General features: G+C 59.8%; 1 protein-coding gene across 2 annotated transcripts; it reads left to right on the plus strand.

Moving 5' to 3' along the window:
- The first annotated feature begins 1,362 nt into the window (after positions 1–1,362).
- AFAP1L1 (actin filament associated protein 1 like 1) lies at positions 1,363–22,164 on the plus strand. 2 transcript variants are annotated; one of them, XM_058815289.1, is made up of 19 exons: positions 1,363–1,401; positions 14,270–14,398; positions 14,782–14,865; positions 15,207–15,304; positions 15,430–15,541; positions 16,303–16,401; positions 16,765–16,976; positions 17,299–17,478; positions 18,100–18,186; positions 18,401–18,494; positions 18,614–18,766; positions 19,195–19,406; positions 19,646–19,791; positions 20,084–20,162; positions 20,614–20,731; positions 20,852–21,016; positions 21,178–21,356; positions 21,640–21,768; positions 21,988–22,164. In XM_058815289.1, exons 1-19 carry the CDS (start codon positions 1,386–1,388, stop codon positions 22,009–22,011), a joined length of 2,316 nt encoding a protein of 771 aa, XP_058671272.1. In that variant the 5' UTR covers positions 1,363–1,385; the 3' UTR covers positions 22,012–22,164. The 2 variants fall into 2 exon arrangements, with proteins under 2 accessions (XP_058671272.1, XP_058671273.1); XM_058815290.1 differs by having other exon boundaries at positions 20,617–20,731.
- The last annotated feature ends 1,720 nt before the right edge of the window (positions 22,165–23,884 follow it).

The following is a 23,884-nucleotide window of genomic DNA, read 5'->3' on the forward strand; positions in this document are numbered from 1 at the left end:
TGTAATTATTTCACTCACACAAACAGGGCTCTCTAAATCAAACTCGACTGTTTGTGGCTGCAGGAATCCTCCCTCTCCAGCAGCAGTTCCAGTGAGGGAGCTGCTGGGGGATGTTTTTAATGACAGTAATAACACAACAGCAGCATCTTCTCATTTCCAAAGCATTTTATGGGCAGTAACTCTCCTCCACAAGGACCTGCATGGCCAAGGTGGGGAAACCGAGGCAGGGCTTGGTTGTTTTGAGCCAGGGCAGCATCTCCAGCTCCATTCTGGGGCAGCAGACACTCCAAGGGTCCCTGCTGGTGTGCCATTGCCCTGGGGGGAGCAGGGACACCCCAGGTGTCACCAGCTGTCCCTGGCTGCTCTGCAATTCCCAAAGCAGCCTGGCAGCGTTGGCAGCCCTGGGCTGAGATTCCTGCCCCAAAGGAGATCCCGAGTTGAGGAAGAACCCTGGGGCTCAATCCAGAATGGAGAGAGCATCAAACAGCATCCATGCAGGAGCTGGTTCCCAGCTGGACCTGGGGAGATGAGAGGGGCTGAGTTTCCTGGGCTGAAATTGCCCCAAAAAGGGGAATTTCTCCAGGCTGGTTGCTAATTCACAGCTGATATTTCAATTATTGCTCTCCCGGGTGATAATAATTGGGTATGTGTGAAAGCTCATCACATTTCTGTCCCACCCTGCTGTCCCCACAGGGCTCAGCTGCAGCCTGGACTGTCCTGGCAGTGCCAGCACCCTCTGTCCTTGCTGCCACACCTGGGACACTGTCACACAGGCTGCCCAAGGGGGACAATGGCAGTGCCAGCACCCTCTGTCCTTGCTGCCACGCCTGGGACACTGTCACATATCCCTCAGGCTGCCCAAGGGGGACAATGGCAGTGCCAGCACCCTCTGTCCTTGCTGCCATGCCTGGGACACTGTCACACAGGCTGCCCAAGGCCAGGTGTCCCTGCAGGGCCGTGCCGGGCAGGGACAATGACAGTGGCATGGCCAGGGACAGGAGGAGCAGCCACGGAGGGGATTTTGGGGAGGGGGAAACGAGCAGCGAGGGCTCAGGGCGAGCTGTTCGTGCTACGGGCTGTGGGAATTCGGGATTTTCCCCCTAAACCGGGCAGGTGGAGGTGACCCCCTCACGACCCTCACCCATCTCTGGGTGCCCATGGGGCTGCAGGCTGCCAGGGACCCCAGCACAGCCGTCCTCGCTGCCGCGCCGTGCCGCGCCGGGGCTGGGCGCTGCCGTGCTCCCAGCGAGGGAAGGAGGGAAGGAGGGAAGGAGGGAGGGGCGGCTGCAGGGATTGGCCGCCCCCAGGCAGAGCCGGCCCCGCCGCGGCCGCTGCCCGCTGCACTCGCCCGCCCGCAGCTCCCGGGGCGGCCGCGGCTCCGCACCATGGACCGGCTCAGCGGTAAGGGACGGACACACGGACGGGAGGGACGCGTACCCAATCCCATCCCGTCCTATCCCATGCCATCCCCTGCCCGGGCACAGCGCGGAGGGCACCGGCGATGCCCGTGCCAGGCGCAGCGAGTCGCGGGTCGCGCACCCCGTCCCAGCCGAGCGGGCGCATCCATTGTGGGTCCCTGCTCCAGCAGGGCCGGCCGGGCACCGACTGGAACCAGTTTGTCTTCGCTGGTGGGATGGGTAAACCACCAGCAGCCTGCTGGGTGTAAGCGCTCGTTAGTTAGGGGAAATTGTGGTGGTGGAAAGGGGGGTGACGCTCCCCGATGGGGTTCCGAGGTTTCCCTGTCCGGGAGTCTCGCAGAGCCGCGGAGGGCTCGATCCCCGCCCTGCTGGGTGGGAGCAGCTCCCCTGCCCGCAGCCCGTGGCACCGCCGAGCTCCGGGGCTTTGATCTGGGATCTGTATGAACCTGCCGGGGCTCGGGGCCGGCTCTGCAGGGAGAGAAGGTCCCGGCTCTGTGCTGGGTCCCTGCCGGGAGCACGGGGAGGTTTGCAGGGGGATCGCTCCGTGCTGGGGCTGCACAGGAGGAGCAGGTGGTGACGCGATGGATGGAGCACGGGGTGCTGGCCCTTGCCCTGTCCTCGGAGGTGCTGCAGAAACACGGGCCCGAAGCGATGGGAGAGCGGCCAGGGCCGTCTCTGTCTGCAGGGGCACGCTGGGGTGCCAGGACGGCTCAGGGGTGCTGGGTCTGCAGCCCCGGGGCAGCAAACACACCCGCGGGGCGGGAGTTCGTTCCCCTTGCCCGTGGAAAAGGATGGGGCGGCGTTTCCGCACTGGAAACGGCTCCGAGGGGTTTGGGACCGCTGCGAACACAGGCACGGTGTCAGCGGCTGCAGCCCGGGAGGGGACAGGGACGGGGACTGGGACTGGCGTTCCCTGTGGCTGTGCCCAGGGTGGCTTTGCCCGCTCTGGAGGAAGGAGGGAGCTGTGGCAGGAGGGGGCATGCTGTCCAGTAACACTCGATGCCAGAGCTGTTCTCCAGAGGACATCCCTGCTGGGGACACGGGGGACAGAGGGTCTCAGCTTCCCCATTCTCACTGTGTGAGCTGATGGAAAATTTGCCAACAAAATTCCTTGTTTGCACCCCAAAAATCCAAGCTAGGACCTCATGGCAGGGAAGGAGGGGATGCCCAGCTGAGGGAGCCGTGTCTGGCCATGGTTTGGCCTCTCCACAGGTTGACCCTGCCAGGGAAGAGCCGTTTTATCCCCCTCGTTGGTGCCTGCCTGCTTTGTTTTGAGTGCTTGTGATGAATTGCTGTTGGCACCTGGATGGCTCCTCGCTAATGGAAACCCCCCCCCAGCCCCTCCTGCTCATCAGCCAGAGCTGCTGGATCCCTCTAGGGGCTGTGACTCGTGGTTCCCTTCCCCAGTGAAAGGGGGGAATGGCGTTAGGCAGGGCTCTGTGCTCATTCCCAGTCTCTGGCAGCCCCTTCCTTCACCTGGAGCTCTGCTGTATCCTGATTTTATCATCTGCTGTTTTTCTCTCATGCCCAGCAGGCCGGGCAGCACTCAGAGCATGGCCCAGCTCTGCACCAGAGGCTGACTGGGGGATTGGTGCTGTTGGCAGAGCTGTTCCAGGTTGTCCTGATGGAGAGCCCAGCTCCCAAAGTGTGATTTGGGAGGCGATCCCTTGCTCAGACAAGCCTGTGCTCACACGTGGCTTCTCCTCCCTCATTAGTGCCTCTTCCCTGACCTTTTGAGCCACCACAATTCAGGTCCTGCCCCAAACTTATCAGGGCTCTAAATCCAGCAGAGCCGGGGAGATGTGTCGGGGATAAACTTGGCTCCAGCTCGCCCACAGGAATGGGGAGGCTGCAGGAGGGTGGGAGGGAGCCGGGATCGTTCCTGCCCGGATATTCCAGCAGGAATCCTGCCTGCGAGGAGGCTCAGGGTGCTGAGCAGCACAGGCCGGGGCAGCTGTCAGCCCTGCTTGCATTGCGGCCATTCCTTCCATGGAAATCCGCCACCGCCTGTTCCTGGCCCGGGGGAGGTGGGGGAACGGCCTGAGGTGGCTGAAACAGGATAAGAGGTGGGATGCTGGTGCTGATGAAGCTCTGGGGTTGTTTGTCTCTCTGGATTTTCCAATCTCCTGCTGCGTGCAGCGCTGGCCATAGCGGGGAAAGGCTGGATCCATGTGGAGCCCCCTGGCAGCTCTGGAGAGGGGAAGGACACTGTGGGATAGTGTCCCCCAGCCTGGAGCCCTGGGGACTGTCCTGTGTGCCTGCCCTGCCTGGAAAACCTGCCTGTTTCCCACTCTTGACCTGGAAATGCTCTTTTCCTGTGCAAACGTGCAGAGCTGCGAGGCCGCCGTGCCCTTTGCCGTGCAGCAGAGCTCCCTCGGGCCTGCAGGAGGTTCCTCTCCTGCCCAGGAAAGCTTTGTTTGAGGTTTGGAAGGAGCTGTCTCATCCCAAGCAGTGGGAAGCCTTTTCAGAGCAGAGCACACGGCTCGACCCAAGCTCTGCCTGCTGTTCAGTGCCCAAATCACTTGCTGGGGACAGGAGATAACAGTGGAGCAGAGTGGGGGATTGAAGTGGTTTCTGGCTTCCCCGACTCGTGTCCTAACCCCTTAACCCTTCCTATTATCTAGTCTGGCACAGCTCACACTCCCTCCTGAGGAACACATCTCCTCCTGCATGTAAGGAACCTTAAAATTACTAACCCAACTCTGTGTCCTGTAAAATATTGGTTAAATGCCACTGTCCAGCGACAAGACAATGGGGCTGGAAACCTTTCAGTGCGCAAACAAGGGGCTGGCACCCCAGCCAGGGCACCCAGGAGGTGACAGAGCAGGGAGGGCACCCTGGCAGGCAGCAGTGCCTGTCACCACCCCGAGGTGCTGAAAGCAGCAGCATTTGGGGAGCTCAGCTCCCAGGGGCATTCTGGGCTGACAGTCTGCAGTGGGGAAGGATAAAATAACCGAGGGGAAGGATAAAATAACCTCTGAGAGCCTCCCCCCGCTGCAGCTCCTTCCCTTGCTGCTCCTGATAAAGCCTGCCGTGGCATCAAAGGCGGTTCTTTGGCAGGCCAGGGGAAACACTGACATTTCGTAACGGTTTGGAACAAAAGCAGCTTTGCTGCAAGGGGTTTCCATGCTCAAAATATTTTTTTTCTTTTTTTTTTTGAAGTGGTTTTCGTGTGCATTTGATCCTGGAAGTGATAAGAGGGAGCTGGGGGAGACGCTGGTATGCTGTGATTGCTGCCAATTAGCAGGGTTGATGTGTAAGGAGCACTTTGAAGAATGGTTTGGCTTTCTCTGGGTGGGTTTTTTTTTTTCTTTTTAAGCATTAAACCCCCCAAGTTTGTGATGGAGGAACAGCTGCTCATTTTACGTGGTCCAAAATTTTGGGAAACCGAGGTTGTGAAGGACAGAACAAGGAGTAGAATTTAAGTTTGAGAGCTGGTTGTGGTGTCCCGGGGTGAAAAGCAGGTGAAGCAGTCCCCGCACTGCTGGAGCCACCAGAGCACACTTTGTCACTGGGACATCCCGGTTCTCCTGCCCCTGCAGCCCGGCCCTGCAGGGGTTAACCGAGTAGGAAATGCTCTCCGTGGTGGCCTTGCCGCTGCACCTGATGCAAGGGAAGGAAAGGGAAGGGCTGAGAAAATAACGCTCATCCTGCTGGGCCAGCCCCGCACACGGGGACCCTCTGCTGTGCCCCGGCCTGGGGACTTGGGGACAGGGCTGGGGTGGCCCTGAGAGGGTCCCAACCCCCACAGCAGGGAGGGGAACTGTGTCCAGCACAGCTCTGAACTCCTGGGCATTGCTGGGGTCAGGGCAGGGATGCCAGGGCTGGGCACATCTCCCTGCCCCAGCCCCAGGATATTCCCCCACATGTGTTGGTTATCTGCCAGGATATTCCTCCATTGGCATCTGTGGATTATCTGCCAGGATATTCCCCTATTGGTATCTGTGGATTATCTGCCAGGATACTCCCCACTGGCATCTGTGGGTTATCTGCCAGGATATTCCCCCACTGCCATATGTGGGTTATCTGCCAGGATATTCCCCTGTTGGCATCTGTGGGTTATCTGCCAGGATATTCCCCCACTGCCATATGTGGGTTATCTGCCAGGATATTCCCCTATTGGCATCTGTGGGTTCTCCTCCCCCAGCTCTGTAAAGAAGGATCCCCATCCTGCTGCTGAAGGCATTTGGGAAAGTGCAGTGGGATTTGGGAAAGCTGATCCTGCAAATCCCTGGCCATGCCCTGCTATGAGGTGAGGGTTGGGATCCTGCTCTCCTGGCCAGGATCCTGTCACAAACTCCCCCAGGTGACTTTTCCTCCCAAGAAGATGCGCCAGCTCTGGTGGCCTCCCCACATCTCACCCCTGCAGGTTGGGAATTGCATCCAAGGCGTTTTGGACCTTGGCTTTGGGGAATGCACAGGACGTGGGGAAGTGTTTCTTGGGGTGCAGAGAGCTTTCACCCCACCACGGGAGAGTTTGGGGATGTGGGGGCTGCATCCAGCCCTGGGTGGTGGCATGGAGTGGTGGGAACTGGGGTTTCCCAGTAGAATCTCTGCAGTTAGCTGGAATTTCTGCAGTTAGCTGGAATCCCTGCATTTAGCTGCAATTCCTACAATTTGCTGGAATTCCAGCTCTCCTGGAGGCTGAGGTTTAGAGAACACCAGGGGCTGCAGGGAGGTGACAGCTCCAGATCCCCACAGGCAGGGAGGTGACCCAGGGAGGATTCCCTGTGCTCTGCCTGCCACAGAGGGTGGGCACAGGGCTGGAGCACCATCCCAGGGCCTCTCCCAGCTCTGGAGAGCAGCCCAGGCCAACCTGTTGCTGGAGTTTGTTTGGAAAAGGCCGACACCAAAATTTTGGTTGGAGGGAGCACAGTTTACTCTGGGTCCTGAGTAATCCTAACATCTCTCCTCTGCCTGAAGCTTGTTTTTTATACATTACTCAGCAGGTCTCGCCCCTGCCTGACTATTCCTTTAAAGGGCATCTCAAACCTCTCCTTTTCATTCATTATTTACATGTGTTCTCCAGCCAGCAGCCTCTGAGCCCAGCTCCCAGGCTGGAGCATCCTGCCATGAGCCTGCTGAGCCTGGCACCGAGCACTGAAGTGTAGTCTGGGGCTGGCACTGGGCACTGAAATATAGTCTGGGCCTGGCACCAGGTTCTGAAATGTGGTCTGGGCCTGGCACTGGGTCCTAAAGTGTAGTCTGGGCCTAGCATTGAGTCCTAAAGTATAGTCTGGGCCCGGTACCAGGTTCTGAAATGCAGTCTGGGCCTGGCACAGACTTCTAAAATGTAGTCTAGGAGTACTAAACCTGCTCCCTGTGATTTTCCAGAGCTGATTGTGTTGAGCTGGAGCTGGAAACCCCTCGTGGCTGGGGTTAGGAGCAGTGTGGAGGCTCCCTGTGCCTCTCTGGGGACACAGCAGGGTCACTCAGATCTCTCACCTGGGTGGTTTTATTTGCTCAGCATCTTCCTGTGAGAGGGGTGACCCTGGAACCACCCCTGCTCCTCCGGGCCAGGGGGATGGGGTTTGCTTTGGGAGAGCTAAAGCAAACAGCCAAACCTTCTCCAGGAGGCAGAGACAGGGGGGACAGCCCTGCAGAAGGGGTCCTGCCCCAGCCCTGGGGGTCATGGGCAGCCTGGCTCGCAGGGAGGTGCCCGCTGGAGATTTAATCAGCTGTTAATCATTACCTGCAGCACTCAGGAGCTGCTGGGAGGGAGGACAAGGGGTGTCCCAGGGGTGGTGTCACTGTAGGGAGCCTCTGTCCCTGTGGGGCCCCATGGCTGGGCTGGGGGGCACTGCCCACACTGGGGTGCCAGGGTGAGGGGCTGAGGGGGGATCTCCCACCCACAGCCGTGCTCAGGGTGTGGTACCACCAGGAGGGCCCCGACCCAGCCTGGGGTGAGCCCAGCACCGCTCCTTGGGCCGGGGTGGGATCCCAATTAATCCTCGTTCCCGTTCAATCCTCGTTCCCGTTCTGTCGCAGACATCTTTTCGTTAAAAATCTTTCCTTAAGATTTTTTCTTTCTGAGAAGCTGAGAGGCCTCAGGAACAAAATGTAAACATTGATTATCTGCTGCTGTGGAATGCAACAGGTGCATCTGTGATTAGTCTCATGTAGATATTTGGGATTAATGGCCAATCACGGCAGAGCTGGCTCTCTCACTGTCCGAGCCACAGACCTTTGTAATTCATTCTTTTCTATTCTTAGTTTAGCTAGCTTTCTGATGAGAACTTTTTCTTCTATTCTTTTAGTATAGTTTTAATGTAATATATATATTTATATCATAAAATAATAAATCAAGCCTTCTGAAACATAAAGTCAACATCCTCGTCTCTTCCCTCGTGTGAAAACCCCTGTGAACACGGTCACACCATTCAGTCCTTGTTCCCATTAATGTAATTACTCAGGGAAGAGGTTTCTGTGCCCCCCGGAGTGAGTGATGGTTCCTGCAGTGTGTGAGCTGCCCGGACACCAGTGCAGGTGATAATCTCTGCCCTCCAATGCCGGTGATAATCTCTGCCCTCCGCACGCTCCATCCGCTGTAATTGCACTTCCCTCTATTCAGGGCTCCCGTTTCCTCCTGCAGGACGGGAGGAGGGTGTGAGGAGCTGTGTCCTGCGGGCAGGGCTGTGCTCACAGGGGGGATGGGGTCCTGCCTGTGTCCAGCTCCCTGTGCAGGGCACAGCTGGGGCTCTTCCCCGTTTGAGGAGGTCCTGAGGGCTCAGAGCCCCTCTCTGCAGAGAGCTGGGGTGGGGGAGCAGCTCTGGGCTGGTGATAAGGCCCTTAGATAAGGCTCTGTGCAGGGTGTTTATCATGGGAAGAGGAGCCTGAGCTGGCAGGGGCTTGGGACAGGCCCGAGACCCTCTGTGCCGCTGCTGGAGTGAACTGGTGCCACTGCTGGAGTGAACTGGTGCCACTGGAGCTGAGCTGGGAAAGCATCCCCAGAGCTGCTGCCAGGGCTGGGTGTCTGCAGCGCTGATGGAGGAGAGACAGCAGGCACAGCCAGGCACCCTTTGTGCTTTCCAACCCTCGTGGTGGCACAGCCAGGGCACCTTTAGTGCTTTTAACCCTTCTGGTGGCTCATCTGCCCCTGTGCCAGGATGGAGGAGCCCTCCAAGCCCTTGTGTTATTTTAGTGGCTCGTTGTAGGGATCTGGCTCATCCTTTAACTCTTTACTTATCTAGTGGCAAGACAATGTTGTTCATTAAGCTGGCAGAAAATTACTCACTGGAGATTCAGAAAGATAATTCAGACAGATGGGAGAGACCAGTAAGTGAAAAATGAGAGAAATCCTCTCGTTGAAAGAATATAACTCTTACCATGACAATTTTTTGCAAACAAAAAAACCCAAGAAAAATGCTTCCCAGTACAGAGAGTTTCATAATGATATGATTAAAGGAACTTTTCATATTTCATTAGCCTTTATCTGGTATCTATCTGTGACACTCTATTCCAGAGTTTCAGAAAAAAAGATGGCTTTTTGACTGTCTGTTTTTCAGTATATGTGTAAGTAAATAGTAGAAATGAGGAATAGCCTTTAGCTGCAAACTAAAGCAGTTTCTTTATTTCAGAGCTGCTGCTCTGGGGGCAGAGCTGGGGTCCTTGTGCCCCCTCAAGCAGTCAGGTTCCACATTCACCTCCCAGCACTGATTTTCCAAGGCTATCAAATGAGGGTATTAATTACTGCCCGGCCATGGTGAGGGCCCCAGGGCTGTGCATGGCTGCTCTGCTGCGTGCTGGCAGGGCTGAGATTGGAGATCTGAGCTTGCCTCGTGCTCCCCAGCACCCAGGGCTGCTGCAGCCCCCAAAGTGGGAGTGAGATCCTGGATTTACCCCAGTGAGGGGCAGCTGGGTGGGTGGCAGGAGCCAGCCCTGGGTGCTCAGTGCTGCTGGAATCGCTGGATGCAGAGGCAGAGCTGCCCCATCCTCCCCTCTCAAGGGGCCCTTGTTTGCAGGGAGGAGATGATTCATGTGCACCCCCCCAGCAAATCTTCCACTCTCAGGGGATGCTGCCTGGGCTCAAGGGTAAGCATTGATGGTTTGCTCTTCCTGAAACCCCCGGGGCCTGGAGCAGGACAGGAGGAGGAAGAGGAGGATGAGGATGATGATGTGTTTTCCAGGCTGCTGTTCCTGGCCCTCCCAGCCCATCCCAGTTTGCCCCACACCAGCAGGTGCTGAGGGATGGCAGCAGAGCCTGGCTGGCTCCTGCCCCCTCCGGGGCCCAGTGCTGCCCCTCTCCTGCCCCTTGGCAGGGCAGTGGCCGTGGGCAGGGCGCAGGCAGCTCTGTCCTGCTGTCCCCTGCACAAAGGAACAATTCTGGGAGCACCAAGAGGCACTTCCTCCTCCCTGGTGGGAAGAAACCTCCTTAGGATGGGGATGGGAGCAGGAGCTGCCCTGGGAGCAGAGCAAAGTGGCCGTGGGCTTCCTCAGAGAGCTGGAGGGGTGCCAGCATCGTCACCCTTCTGGTGATGCCATCCTGGGGCACCCAGCCAGGCCTGGGGACACGTCCCAGCACTGCAGGGCTCCTGCAGGTGACTCCACGCCCACCTGTGCCCAGGTGAGCAGGACTGGTGTGCTGCAGAGAGAACCCTGGCGCTGTTTGTCCCACAGGCACCTCCCTGCAGGGGTGTCCCTGTGCTGGGGTGTCCCTGGTGCTGTCCCCTCCTGTTTGGGGCACCCCAGGAGCTCTCCAGGTTGGTTTTTGCTGGCCTGGCAGCTGTGAGGAGCCCTGAGCTGGCAGGCACAGCAGCCAAGGGCCCTGCCCTGCCCACAGGAAGGATTTATTTGTGCCTGGGTTTTATTTTAGCTACAAACAATGGCTGTTACTCCCAGCATCCGATTTCCCCCGGCCCCAGGCATCACCTGGCGCGGGAGGAAGCGTGGCCGGAGGCAGGGGAGCTGTGACACAGGATGGGGGTCCCTGAGCACCTCCCACTGCATTTCAGGGCTGTGACTGAACCTCTCCCCTCCCCAGGGTACAGGTGAACACAGGATGGGGGTCCCTGAGCAGTTCCCACCATATTTCAGAGCTGTGAACACAGGATGGGGGTCCCTGAACACCTCCCACTGCATTTCAGAGCTGTGATTCAGCCTCTCCCCTCCCCAGGGAGCTGTGAACACGGGATTGGGGTCCCTGAGCAGCTCCCACCGCATCTCAGAGCTGTGAACACAGGATGGGGGTCCCTGAGCACCTCCTAGTACATTTCAGGGCTATGAACACAGGATGGGGGTCCCTGAGCAGCTCCCACCACATTTCAGGGCTATGAACACAGGATGGGGGTCCCTGAGCAGCTCCCACCACATTTCAGGGCTATGAACACAGGATGGGGGTCTCTGAGCAGCTCCCACCACATCTCAGAGCTGTGATTGAACCTCTCCCCTCCCCAGAGGGCAGGTGACACAGGATGGGGGTCCCTGAGCAGCTCCCACCACGTTTCAGGGCTCTGATTCAGCCTCTCCCCTCCCCGGCGCTCTCTCAAGCTTCAGGCTGAGCTTTTCTTGGGGTGAGACCTCCATGGGCTCGTCTTATCTCTCCCCTTGCTAAAGCTGGGTCTCTCTACGCCAGGAAACTCCTGCCTTGGCTTGGCCAGAGACTCTTCCTCCTCCTCCTCCTCCTCCTCCTCCTCCTCCTCCTCTTCCTCCTCTTCCTCCTCTCTGCGGGCTGCTGGAGCAGGAGCCGGTTTGTGCTGCTGTGCTGGGGCAGAGCCAGGGAGGCTGTGCAGCTGCAGCCCGTGTCCAGCCCTTATCTGTGTGCTGGGAAGAGGCTCCCTGAGCACTTGTGGGCTCTAAAAATAGAGCTGGGCTGGTGTGGGGGACAGGGGGACTGCAGGGCATGCAGGGGATGCAGCTCCCTTGCTCTCCGTGCCTGCTGCTGCTGCCAGGGCAGGATGTGGCAGCACTGTCCCCGTGTCCTGCATGGCACCATGTCCTGCTGCTGTCCCCTGGGTCACCCCGGGTCCCCCAGCCCCTCCAGGCCTGCTGGTTAATGCTGAAGCCGTCTGCTGCCCAGGGCCCTGGCCTTCCCAGGGCCAGGGAGCTCAGGGACATCTCCCACTGTGCCTCAGCCGTGGAGAGGAGGGCGTTGCTGGTGTCCCTGCTGTCCTGGGCTGGCTGTTCCAAGCCTGCATGGTGATCCCACAGTTTTGGATGCAGAAAGCAGCAGGTGGGAGCCATTTGCCAGCACCATCTGGAGGTGTCCAGAGCAGGGGACGCAGGGTCTGTGTGTCACCTGTGGTCAGTGTGACAGCCCAGCCCTCCTCCCCAGAGCCCTCTGCTGTCCTGCTGTCCCTGTGCCCGGGCTCAGAGCCCCCAGTGGTGGCACCAGGGGATGTGTCCCTGTCCCCTGGGCCAGCCCTGGCGCTCTGTGCTCATTCCCACCAGCTCTTGCAGAGGTGTCTGTGCTGGTCCCTGCCTGCCAGGTGACCTTGGGTGTCCCCCCATCCCCTGCTGCCCCCCTGCAGCAATCTCCCCTCACTTCCTGCAGCCCCCCCATTAATTTCCTTCAGCCTGGCAGCCTAACGAGCATAGGAAATGAGTCCTTGCCTCGCTGTGCTGCCCCAGGCTGTGCTCAGCGTGCCCTCCTGGGATCACAGGCCCCTTTCACTGCCCTCCCTCCCTCCCCCGTTGTATTTTGGAGGATGTTTAACAAGGGAGACGGAGGGGACAGCTCAGCTGGGGGAACAAAGGCGCCTTCAGAGCCGTGTGTCCGTGCTGAGTGTGCCCAGCTCGGGGCACTGCTGCTGAGCCCAGCCCTGCCAGCAGCCCTGGCACATCGGGCACCCCAGGGGGGTCCCCGTGCCCCCTCCCTGCCTGCTGGGGCTCTGCTCATGGAAACAAGGCTGTCCTTTGGGCCCTGGCTGGCCCAGAGCCCTGGCACCGAGCTGATGCCTGTGATGGGAGGTGTCCTGCACATGGCAGGGGATGGGGATGGTGGTGACACCATGGCCTGGGCTTTGGGGTGTTCTAAGAGTGTGGGGAGGATGCTGCTGACCCCACAGGCTGGGGTTTGGGATGTCCTGAGAATGGGGGGATGCTGGTGACACCACAGCCTGGGGTTTGGGGTCTCCTGGGAGTGGGATCATGCTGGTGACTCCATGGCCTGGGGTTTGGGGTGTCCTGGGAGTGTGGGGATGCTGGTGACAGCTCAGCATGGGGTTTGGCTGTCCTCAGAGTGGGGGGATGCTGCTGACCCCATGGGCTGGGGTTTGGTGAGCTGTGGAAAGCCCATGCAGGAAGGAGCCTGCACAGTCCCTGTACCCCTTGTGGGAGCTGATGGCTGAGCTGGGGCAGCAGGAGGATGACTCCCGAGATGTTTGCAGCTGCTGGCTGGACAGGGGACATCTGGCTTTTGGTCCCAGCTGCTTCCTTGCAGTCCCCTGGCCTGCCCAGCCCTGCAGGGAGGATGTCTCACCTTGCTGGAGATCAGCAGCAGGAGCCTGATCCTGTCCTGCCTGTGCACTCTGACACATCCCAGGGAGCATTTCCCTCTCTTCCCTCCCTCCCTGTAAGGCAGAGAGACCTTGGGGCTGGTGCTCACCCCACGCACGAGGCTCAGCAGTGCCACCATGGCAGGTGTGTGCTGGCAGGGCCAGCGAGCTGAGCATGGCCAGGGCCTGTCCTGTGTGCTGGCTCTGGGGTGTCATTGCAGCTGCAGGAGCAGGAATCCATTCCTGTGCTTGCCTTCTCCTTCCCCAAGGTCTGAGGGGTGCTTGGCTGTTCTGCTGGAGCAGTGCTGAGGCTTCTCCTGCTGCTGGGGCTGCCTGTCCTGCCTTGGCTGCCCGTGCGAGATGGGCACTGCCCGTGCGAGATGGGCACTGCCCGTGGGAGATGGGCACTGCCTGTGGGAGATGGGCGCTGCCCGTGGGAGATGGGCACTGCTCCTGGGAGTTGGGCGCTGCCCGTGGGAGATGGGCACTGCCCGTGGGAGATGGGCACTGCCTGTGGGAGATGGGCACTGCTCCTGGGAGTTGGGCGCTGCCCGTGGGAGATGGGCGCTGCCCGTGGGAGATGGGCACTGCCTGTGCGAGATGGGCGCTGCCCGTGCGAGATGGGCACTGCCTGTGCGAGATGGGCGCTGCCCGTGCGAGATGGGCACTGCCTGTGCGAGATGGGCACTGTGCGTGGGAGATGGGCACTGCCTGGTGCTGTGGCCAGAAGGGCTGATCTGGGGCTCAGCTTGGCACTGGGCAGGGAGGAGGAGGAAGCAGGAGCTCTGTGCAGTGCAGGGAGGCAGGAAGAGCCCCGTGAGCCACATCCTGCCCTGTGTCCTGGGACGGTGGCAGTTTGGGCTGGCACGTTGTCTGTGTGCCCAGGGGCTCATCTTGGCTGGCACTGCTCCTGCTGGGCTCCCCTTCACCTTTAAACGCCAGCTGCTTTTGTTGTGCTGCTTTTGGCCCCACGTTCCTTACATGAGGAAGGAGGATCCCATCAGTGCCTCAGGATCCTGCCCTTCCTCTGGGAGATCCCCTGTGCCAGCCCTTGCTACTGCCCTGCTGTGCCCAGGAGCGGTGTGGGGACAGCTGCAGCCCAGCCAGGGTGTCCCCACGCTCTGGGGCACACACTGTCCCCTCCTTGCAGCCATCCCCATCAGTCAGCACGTCTGAGCTGCCTCTGCAGTGACCCTTGGCCTGTGTTGCTGTCCCTGGGGACCCAAAGCCAGCTGTGTGCCACCCCAGCTGTGCTCAGAGGGTGTTTGGTGCCTGCCAAGAGGAGGATCCTGCACTGCAGCTCTTTCTTTCTGCCCCATCCAGAGCTCCAAGTTTGCTATAGCTCCAGCCCATTTTGCCTTGTTTAACCCCAGCATCCCCACACTCCCTGGCTGATGGGATTTTTCCTGCTCCCCTCAGTGCTGGACCAGCTCCTGCCCGAGCTCAGCGTTCTGCTCAAGCTGCTGGACCACGAGTACCTGAGTGCCACCACGCAGGAGAAGAAGCTGGCTGTGTCCACCATCGTGCAGAAGCTGCAGCCACCTGCAGGTCTGTGTCCCTCTCTCTTCCCAAAGGCACCGGGTGTCCTCAGCAGGGCAGGGATGAGCCCAGCACCTGCTCAGCCCCCTCAGGGCACTTTGCTTTCCCTTGTGAGCCCCTCCCTCCCCCGGAGCAGGGCTGGCGTCAGCGGTGCCCCGGGGCCAGGAGGGAGGAAACGCCGCTTCCAGAGCCCTTCCTGCCCAGTTTGTGCTGAGCACAGGGGTTTCCTCCAGCCCTGAGCACCTGGGCCTTCACAGAGCCCCCATTCCTGCCTTCCTGGAGAGCCACAGCAGCCCTGGGGGCTCCTCCATCCCTGCTCCGTGTCCCTGGGGTTGTGGGGAAAAAGGGTGGCAGTGCCTGCCCCAGGCTCAGAGTGTCCCCCTCAATTCCAGGGAAGGATGTGGACTACATGTACGTCAACACGGCGTCCCTGGGCAATGGCACCAGCTTTGTGGAGTCCCTCTTTGAGGAGTTTGGTACGTGTGGCTGAGCTGGAGGGGTGCCCTGGGGGTCATGCTGGTCCTGGGGTCCTTTGGAAGAAGGGTGACAGCTCCATCCTTGTGTCCAGAATGGGCATCATTGCTCTGGGTGCTTGTTCTGCTGCCTTGGAGCTGCGTGGGGGCTGGCCGTGAGGGAACCTGTTGTATTGCACTAAATCATTTATTGAGCTGTTGTTTTGCACTGCCATGCTCCAGCTGTGTTTAGCAGTGATTCCCATCTCCCAGGGCAGGGCCATGGAGGGAGATCCCTGCCGGGCACAGCTGGGATGCCCAGCTCTGCTCTCCTGCTCCCCTCACCCTCTGTTTACCCCATGCAGACTGTGACCTGCGGGACCTGCAGGACATGCAGGAGGAGGAGGGGGACACCAATGACACTGCTGGCTTGGAGCTGGCAGGGGCCCAGACAGCCAAACCTGTGAGTGCCTGGCTGTCCCCGAGCCAGCTCTGCATGGGGAGGTGACAGTGGGACCCTTCCTGTGCCCTGCTGGGGCTCCTGCCCTGCTTCTGCCGTGGTTAAAGCTGGAGGTGTTTCTGCCCTAGGTTCCCGTGGATGCTGCTCCTCCTCTGCCCACCACTCCCCCTCCTGAGGATTACTACGAGGAAGCTCTGCCCCTGGGCCCTGGCAAGGCCCCCGAGTACATCACCTCCCGCAGTGAGTCCTGCTCCAGCTGGGCCAGCAGCGGGCTGGGGGGAGCCCCAGGGGCTGCCCGTGCATCCCTCACCTGCCTGACACCCCAGGCAGCTCTCCGTGGTTCATCCAGTCAGATGCATCATCCCTGCCTTTGTTGGGCCATCCCTGCAAATACAATCCATTGGATGCCTGGATTCCAAATGATTGCTGTCACTGAGATCACAGGCTCATAGAATTATGGAATGGTTTGGGTTGGAAGGGACCTTAAAGATCATCCAGTTCCAACCCTGCCACCTTCCACCATCCCAGGTTGCTCCAAGCCCCATCCAGCCTGGCCTTGGACGCTTCCAGGGATCCAGGGGCAGCCACAGCTTCTCTGGGAAATCCATTCCAGGGCCTGCCCACCCTGCCAGGGGAGAATTCCAGCTGGACTGAGCTGGGATTGCATCCCAGGAGATGCCAGGGAAGGACAAATCTTCCATGTGTCATCACAGCCACCCTCACCACCCACCAAAATCAGGGTCTTGCTTTGATCTTTCCAGCAGCACCTCTCAGAAATAAATATTTCTGGGAAGGAATGGTCGCTGCTCCCACCAGCAGCACTCCTGTCCCACTCCCTCCCATCCCACTTGGTACTGCAAGGAGTTGTTTGCTCCAGGCAGACCGGGAATGAGGTGATGGGAGGGATCAGAGCCATGGGATGCCCTGGGAGGGTGTGCTTGGCTGTGCCCCATGAGGGAAAGCAGGGTGTACCAGCCCCAGCCCCTGTGCTTCCCCTGCAGACAGCTCCAGCCCCCCCAACTCCATCGAGGACGGCTATTACGAGGATGCAGACAGCAGCTACCCTGTCACCAGGATAAATGGCGAGCAGAAAAGTTCCTGTAGGTATCTGGGTGTCCTCAGCAGCGAGGGGAGAGCTTTGGCACGGTTTGGGGCTTGAGCAGTGGGCTGGGGGCTGCTGGGGTTGAGGCTGGAGAGCCGGGGTTTCAATGTGTGAGCCTTGCAGAGAAACAAACCAGCCCAGGGCTCTGGGTAGAGGCACCTGGGGCTGGCACTCAGCCCACGAGCATCCTGCCGGGATTCCAAGGGAAGTGGAGGTGGCTGCTGCCCAACGCTGCTGTTTGCAGAGGATGCCAGGGAATCCACCTTTCCTGGCGTCCAGCTCTGTCTGGAGCCTGCTGGGCACGGAGAACCCTGGCAGGGCGTGTGGCACCTTTTAGGGTGACTCCCCTGCTTCCTTGCAGACAATGACTCAGATGCCATGAGCAGCTCTTACGAGTCCTACGACGAGGAGGAGGAGGAGGGCAAGGGCCAGCAGCTGACACACCAGTGGCCCTCGGAGGAGGCCTCCATGAACCTGGTGAAGGATTGCCGGATCTGCGCCTTCCTCTTGCGCAAGAAGCGCTTTGGGCAGTGGGCCAAGCAGCTCACCATCATCCGGGATGGCAAACTGCTGGTGAGCCTGCCCTGGGGGGCACAGACACCTCCTGGGGGGTCAGGAGGGTGGCTGTGCCCAAGCTGGAGGGAAAAACAGCACCATCCAAACAAACCCGTGCCCCAAGACTGCCGCACAAGCGGCAGCTGGCCTTGCTTACCTTGCAAGGGAACAGACAGCTCCCCTGTTTTTGGGACACCACAGAATGAGAGGGAACCCTCAGATGAGCCATCTCCATCTGTGCCACCAGCGAGGGACCCTGAGACCCTGTGGGACCCCCCAGCACAGCAGCCAGCCAGGCAGGTTTGGCTGAGCCCTGAGCAGTTCTCTCCGCTTCCCTCAGTGCTACAAAAGCTCCAAGGACCGGCAGCCACACGTGGAGGTGCCCCTGCCCACCTGCAACGTCATTTATGTCCCCAAGGACGGGCGGCGCAAGAAGCACGAGCTGCGGTTCTCGCTGCCGGGCGCCGAGGCACTGGTGCTGGCAGTGCAGAGCAAGGAGCAGGCTGAGGAGTGGCTCAAGGTACCAGGGGCATCCACAGAGCCCCCTTGGCATCCTCCCTGCCCGGGCTGGGGAGGGGGCTTTGCCCTGCTGGAAGGGAAGGGGGCTTTGCTCCTGTCCCTTATCGGCCGCTTCCCAGGGCTGGGCGGCTCCGGCGCTGATAGCCCCGGCTGGGGGATGTTTGCTCTCCCCTTCCTCTTCCCCAGGGCCCTTTCCTGCCTTTGTTCAGGGCCGGGAAGTGGGGGCTGCGGGGAAGGGGTGGCGGGTGGGAAAGGAGCCTCTGAGCACAGCTCTGACACAGCTGTCACCCCAAATGTGGGAGAATGGGGGTTTTGCACACCCAGGGCACACCACGCCTTAAAACAGGGGTCACAAGGTGTCCTGTGCTGGCAGGGTGATGCTTGGCACCTAAGTCTGTCCGTTCTGAGATTTCCAAACTCCCTGACAAAATCCACAGAAGTGGTTGAAGTTTTGAAGGGGCCAAGGTGTGAGCAGTCCCAATGTGGGTGTGCTGCCCTGAGCTGTGGGGACCACGACGTGTACCCCTGGCTCAGCCTGGCTCTGGTAGTGAAGGAGCTGAGCCAGGAGGGCAGCCCTGGCCCTCGGGCCATTTTGAGGTGACAGCTGGGTCTGTCTGTGCAGGTGATAAAGGAAGCCAGCAGTCCAGCAGCAGGCGGGATGGAAGCCCCCACCTCCCCAGTGATGCCGTGCAAGATGGAGCTGGACAAGGTGATGGTTTCTGGGGTCCCTCTCCAGGGGCTGTGGACAAAACTGGGGAACATGGGGCCGGGGGACCCCAAATTCCTGGGGCTGCACAAGGAGCCTTTCCCATTCTCACAGCAGCTCTGCAGGGCTGGGAAGGGGAACAGGAGCTGGAAATCCCAACCCTGTGCAGGGGGATGAAGGGCTGGGGTGGCGCTGATGGGATTCTGCTCTCCCACAGCGGCTGTCCCAGGAGAAGCACACCTCAGACTCAGACAGTGTGGCCATGGGGGACACTGGGTCCCCAGCCAGCCGCAGGGAGCACGGCGAGCACGGTACAATCCCTGTCCCCACTGCCCACCCAGCTGTGTGCCCCCAGCTGGGCAGCATGCTCTGCAGCCAAGGGGGATGGCAGGACACACACCAGGGTCACACAGCCACCCTGTCCTTCCAGGGAAAGGCAAAAAGAGCGGCCTGGCTGACCTGAAGGGCTCGATGAGCCGGGCGGCGGGGAAGAAAATCACCAGGATCATCAGCTTCTCCAAGAAGAAGCCATGCCCTGAGGACACCCAGACCTCCTCCACCGAGGAGGAGATCCCCTGCTGCGGTTCGTGTGGACTGGGGGCAGAGATGGGGCTGGGAGTGGATGGGATCAGTGGGGTGACATCCCCCAGTGTGACTGCAGGGGTCAGAGCTGGGGGCAGAGATGGGGCTGGCAGTGGAGTGAGATCAGTGGGGAGTGACATCCTTCCCCCAGCATGGCTGCAGGGGTCTGGGGTAGGGACGAGCTCACTGGAGGGGAAATGCTGCCCAGGCCTGGCTCTGCAAATTCCAGTGATGAGTGGGCAAGGAATCACCCATGTCCCCAAAAACAGGCTTGAAGGGACTTAATGGTACGGAGCTGGCAGCTCCCCTGGGCCCAGCTGGTTGTCTGGGGGGAAACTGAGGCCCAGAAGGGCTGGATGAGCAGGAAGCCATGCTGTCAGCTGTGTCCTGGGCAGGCACTGATGCCCTTCCCTGCCCTGGCACCCCCAGGCTACCTGAGCGTGCTGGTGAACCAGTGCTGGAAGGAGCGCTGGTGCCGCCTCAAGGGGAACACGCTGTACTTCCACAAGGACCGCTGGGACCTGCGCACGCACGTCAACGCCATCGTGCTGCGGGGCTGCGAGGTGCTGCCCGGCCTGGGCCCCAAGCACCCCTTCGCCTTCCGCATCCTGCGCCACGGCCACGAGGTGACGGCGCTCGAGGTGAGCAGGGGGCTCTCAGGAGAGCATTGCCAGGCTGGGGGAGCAGCCCTTGGGGTGATCAGCACCCGCACGTAAGCAATGCCTTGTTTTGCCCTCCCCTGGAAAGCTCAGGGCACCTCTTGGGTGAGCTGGGGGAGCTGCACGGGGACTTGGTGCACAGAGAGGGATTGTGCACAGCAGGCAGCGAGCATGAGGGCTGGGACCTGGGTGTGCACCCCAACTCTTCCTCTGTCCTCCAGGCAAGCTGCTCTGAAGACCTGGGCCGCTGGCTGGGTCTCCTCTTGGTGGAAACAGGCTCCCAGACAGCCCCAGAGGCCTTGCACTATGACTACGTGGATGTGGAGACCATTGCCAACATCGTGACGGCCGTGAGACACTCCTACCTGTAAGGCTGTGTGCCACCTGCAGTGCCAGGGGCTGGGTGCTGGGCTGGGCATGGTGATCCTTGGCCCTGTGGAGTCCCTAGAACGGGCGCAGGCTGGGCTGTGGTTGGTGGGATCTCAGGGACAGGGTTGTTCCCTAGGGCAGCATGGGAAACTGAAAGAGTTTCATCAGTGCTGATGGAGGGTGTGTTAGGATGGGGTCGTGAGATGCAGGAATCTTTCTGAGCTGGAAGGGTTCCCTGAGGGGCTGGCAGTGATGTTCTGGAAAGGAAGACCCCACCCCTCCTTCTGCAGGTGGGCCAGCTCCTCCCAGGATCAGCGAGCAGACTCCTCTCGGGTGGTCTACGATGACGTCCCCTATGAGAAGGTTCAGGTGAGCACGACTTTGTGGCTCATCCTCTCCCACCGCAGTGGCCCGAGGGCTGGCATGGCCCTGCAGGTGTCCCAGCAGGGAGATGCCCTGCAGGTGTCCCAGCAGGGAGATGCCCTGCAGGTGTCCCAGCAGGGAGATGGCCCTGCAGGTGTCCCAGCAGGGAGATGCCCTGCAGGTGTCCCAGCAGGGAGATGGCCCTGCAGGTGTCCCAGCAGGGAGATGCCCTGCAGGTGTCCCAGCAGGGAGATGGCCCTGCAGGTGTCTCAGCAGGGAGATGCCCTGCAGGTGTCTCAGCAGGGAGATGCCCTGCAGGTGTCCCAGCAGGGAGATGGCCCTGCAGGTGTCCCAGCAGGGAGATGCCCTGCAGGTGTCCCAGCAGGGAGATGGCCCTGCAGGTGTCCCAGCAGGGAGATGCCCTGCAGGTGTCTCAGCCCTCTCTCTCCCCTCCCAGCAGGCGGAGGAGGAGCCGGGGCGGCCGGGGGCTGCTCAGGTGAAGCGCCACGCCTCGTCCTGCAGCGAGAAGTCGCGGCGGGTGGACCCGCAAGTCAAAGTGAAGAGACACGCATCCAGTGAGTCCCGGGCCACAAACCTCCCCAGGGCTCCTGGCCAGAGCTGGAAGGGGCTGCTCCCCACAGGGATGTGGGGGTACCGTCAGTGCAGCCCTTCATGGGCTCTCCGCGTGCCTGCAGGTGCCAACCAGTACAGGTACGGCAAGAACCGGGCCGAGGAGGACGCCAGGCGGTTCCTGACGGAGAAGGAGAAGCTGGAGAAGGAGAAGGCATCGATCCGCAGCGAGCTGATGTTGCTGCGGAAGGAGAAGCGGGAGCTGCGGGAAGCCTTGAAGGGCAGCACGGGTAGGTCGGGGCCATGGGAGCTGCCAGGAGCTCGGGTACCGAGCACAGGGACGCGGTGGCCGGGAGCTGGGCTGGCTGCAGCGCTCTGGCAGCCCCATCTAGTGTCCCTGTGCGAGGATGGGTGCATTCCCCAGCGCTGAGCCGGGCGGTTGTGCAAGCAGGGCCGCGGCTGCAGGAGCTGGAGCAGCGGGTGGCGGAGCTGGAGGAGCGCTGCCGGCAGAAGGAGCAGTCGCGGGTGGATCTGGAGCTCAAGCTGACCGAAGTGAAGGAGCAGCTGAAGCAGTCGCTGGCAGGAGGGCCGGCCCTGGGGCTGGCCGTGACCAGCAAGGCTGAGAATGGGGTATGCATCCCTTTTTCCTTACTCAGAACTCCAACTTCTGCAAGAAGCAGTGGTTGGGGTATTGTGGGGAACGGCACAGGGGAGAGGGGACATCCCTGTGGCTTTGTCCCTTTGAGGACAGAGGTGTGTGAGTTGAATTTGGTCACCTCAACTTTTATCTCATTACAGTTCATGCTTTTTTTTTTTTTTTTTTTTCTTTTTAATCTGGTTGTCAATGTTTCCTGGCTTTCCTGAGCTTTGCCTTTCTTTCCTGAGCTTTTTCTTTTCTCCCCCTTTTCCACAGGAAACTACAAACAAGCCAAACGGGAGCCCCCCCGAGCACTTGGTCCCTGTGAACTGTGCAGCAGAGCTGAGGAAGAGGAGCCCCTCCATCATCCCTGCCAACACGGGCAGCGTGCTGCGGAAAGCCAAGGTCCTGCTCAGCTCTCCCTCTCCTCCCTGGCCCCATGAGAAATCTGGTTTTGCCCCTTGTTTAACTATGGAATCATGGCAGTGCGGGGCTGGGTGGGAGAGGGAAATGCTTGGAAGATGCTGGGTCCAAAGCCCCCAGCAGGGAGGGATGCTTTAAAGTGTTCCTTTTCCAGTGATGTCCCCTCATCTTTTTTTTTTTTTTTTCTTCCTTTCTTTGCAGGAATGGGAAAAGAAGCAGACTTAAGTCAGCCTGCCAAGCCCTGAACTCACAGTGGGGATCACGGAGGAGCTGCCAGCCCCCTTTCTCTGAGACACTGGGAGGGTGCTGGGAAGGCGTGGTGGGAGAGCCGCTCTGCCAGCCCCACCACCATGGCACCACCACCACCATAAACCAGGGGAAGGGGATGGGAGGGGACCGGGGAGGCGGGTGGGGAAGGGAGTTCCTTGTGGATCAGGGTCACAAACTACTGGGAAACCCAGCTTTGGGGGAGCCTGCCCCGGAGCCAGGAGTGTGACACCAACTGTGGGTGCAGGAGCAAGGAGGGGAGAGCCTGGGCTGGCAGGTGGCCCTGCCCAGCAGGTGCTCCAGTTTTGGGGATCAGCTAACATCTGCCAAAGCAACCATGGACTCATTGGGGTTTTTGGCCCCTTCGGTTCTGGGATTCAGGAGCTGCTCAGGACCAGCCACTTCGGAGATGCCAGTTGTTCACCCTGCTCACTGCTCCCAGCTCTGCAGGGTCTCATCTCAGGGTTCCTCACGGCTCGAGCTTGCTGTGCCTCAACCAAGTGCCTTTGTCCAATATTTCCTTCTTGTCCACCAGGCGGTAAGGGTGAGGACATGCTGCCTTCCCTTGGAATGAAGGAAGCTCAATTGTCAGCATTAACATTGGGCACCTTTTACCTTTGCTAAACAGCTTAGAAGTGCTGCAGAGGGCTGGGGATGGAGGCAGGCCAGCTTCCTGCCCTGGTCCCATGCTGGTTTTGGGGGGAGCAGGGAAGGGGACAGGGCTGCCTCCTGGCCAACAACACATTCACACTGGCTGCTGCACTCAGACACAGGTTGGTACGGCACGTGATCAAAATGGAGTGAAGGGAAGTCTAAAAATTAAAAAAAAAAAAATCAGCAGGGCTGTTGGAGCAGAAAAGTGAAATAGAGTAAGGTCATTCAGCATAGGCAGAAACAAAGGACAGAAATGGAAAGGCCCCAGCTTTTGTGCTGGGAACAAGGGAGTCACCATCAGCCTCTCATGCTATGGACTGCCATAATTAACCTCTGGAGCTCGCTCTTCCACAGCCCTGTGTTAGTACCTAGGTAAGCAGCTTTTAATAAAAACACTGGCACTGGTCTGCCCAATCCTGTGGCTGAAGGAACAGGGTGGGAATGCTGCTCCTGCTCCCAGGGAAAGGGGTTGGGCTGGGCTCAGCACCGCTGTGGCAGCAGCTGCTGGGACAAGCAGCTCCCTGAGAATCCCAGACTGGAGTGGGTTGGAAGGGACCTTAAAGCTCATCTTGTTCCAAGGGTCAGGGACACCTTCCACTATCCCAGGTTCCTATCTACTCCATCCACCCTGGCCTTGGACACTCCCAGAGCTAGGACAGCCACAGCTTCTCTGGGCACCCTGTGTCATGGCCCCAGCATCTTCACAGGGAAGAATTCCTTCCCAATATCCCATCTAACTCTTGGCAGTTTGAAGCCATTCCCCCTCATCCTTCACCACGCAGTTGTTCGCAACTTTGACCAAGGCTTTGGGCTTTGGTTAACGTTTATTCATCACGGTTAAGGAACACTCGCGGTCTCTTCCAGTCCTTTCCTGAACTAGAGGTGAAACCTGTCCTGTTATCACCTTAAACTTGTCCAGCCAGCAGCGGGAGCTGTGTTCGGGTCTGAGCCTTATGGGGACCAGATCCGAGCCCCAAGGGACAGAGCCATGTACCCATGTCCGAGCCCAGGGACCCGGAGCTGTGTACCCGTATCCAGGTCCGAACTCCACCGGGAGAAGGACCTCGGGCCCGGTCTGATTCAGAGTACCGGGGGATGGAGAGGTGACCGGGGCCGAGCTCCAGGGATCCGGTGTTTCGTGTCCAGGTCTGATCCTTGGCACACCGGAGCTCTGTCT

This window comes from Ammospiza caudacuta, chromosome 16 (genome assembly GCF_027887145.1).
Source record: "Ammospiza caudacuta isolate bAmmCau1 chromosome 16, bAmmCau1.pri, whole genome shotgun sequence".
NCBI lineage: Eukaryota > Metazoa > Chordata > Aves > Passeriformes > Passerellidae > Ammospiza > Ammospiza caudacuta.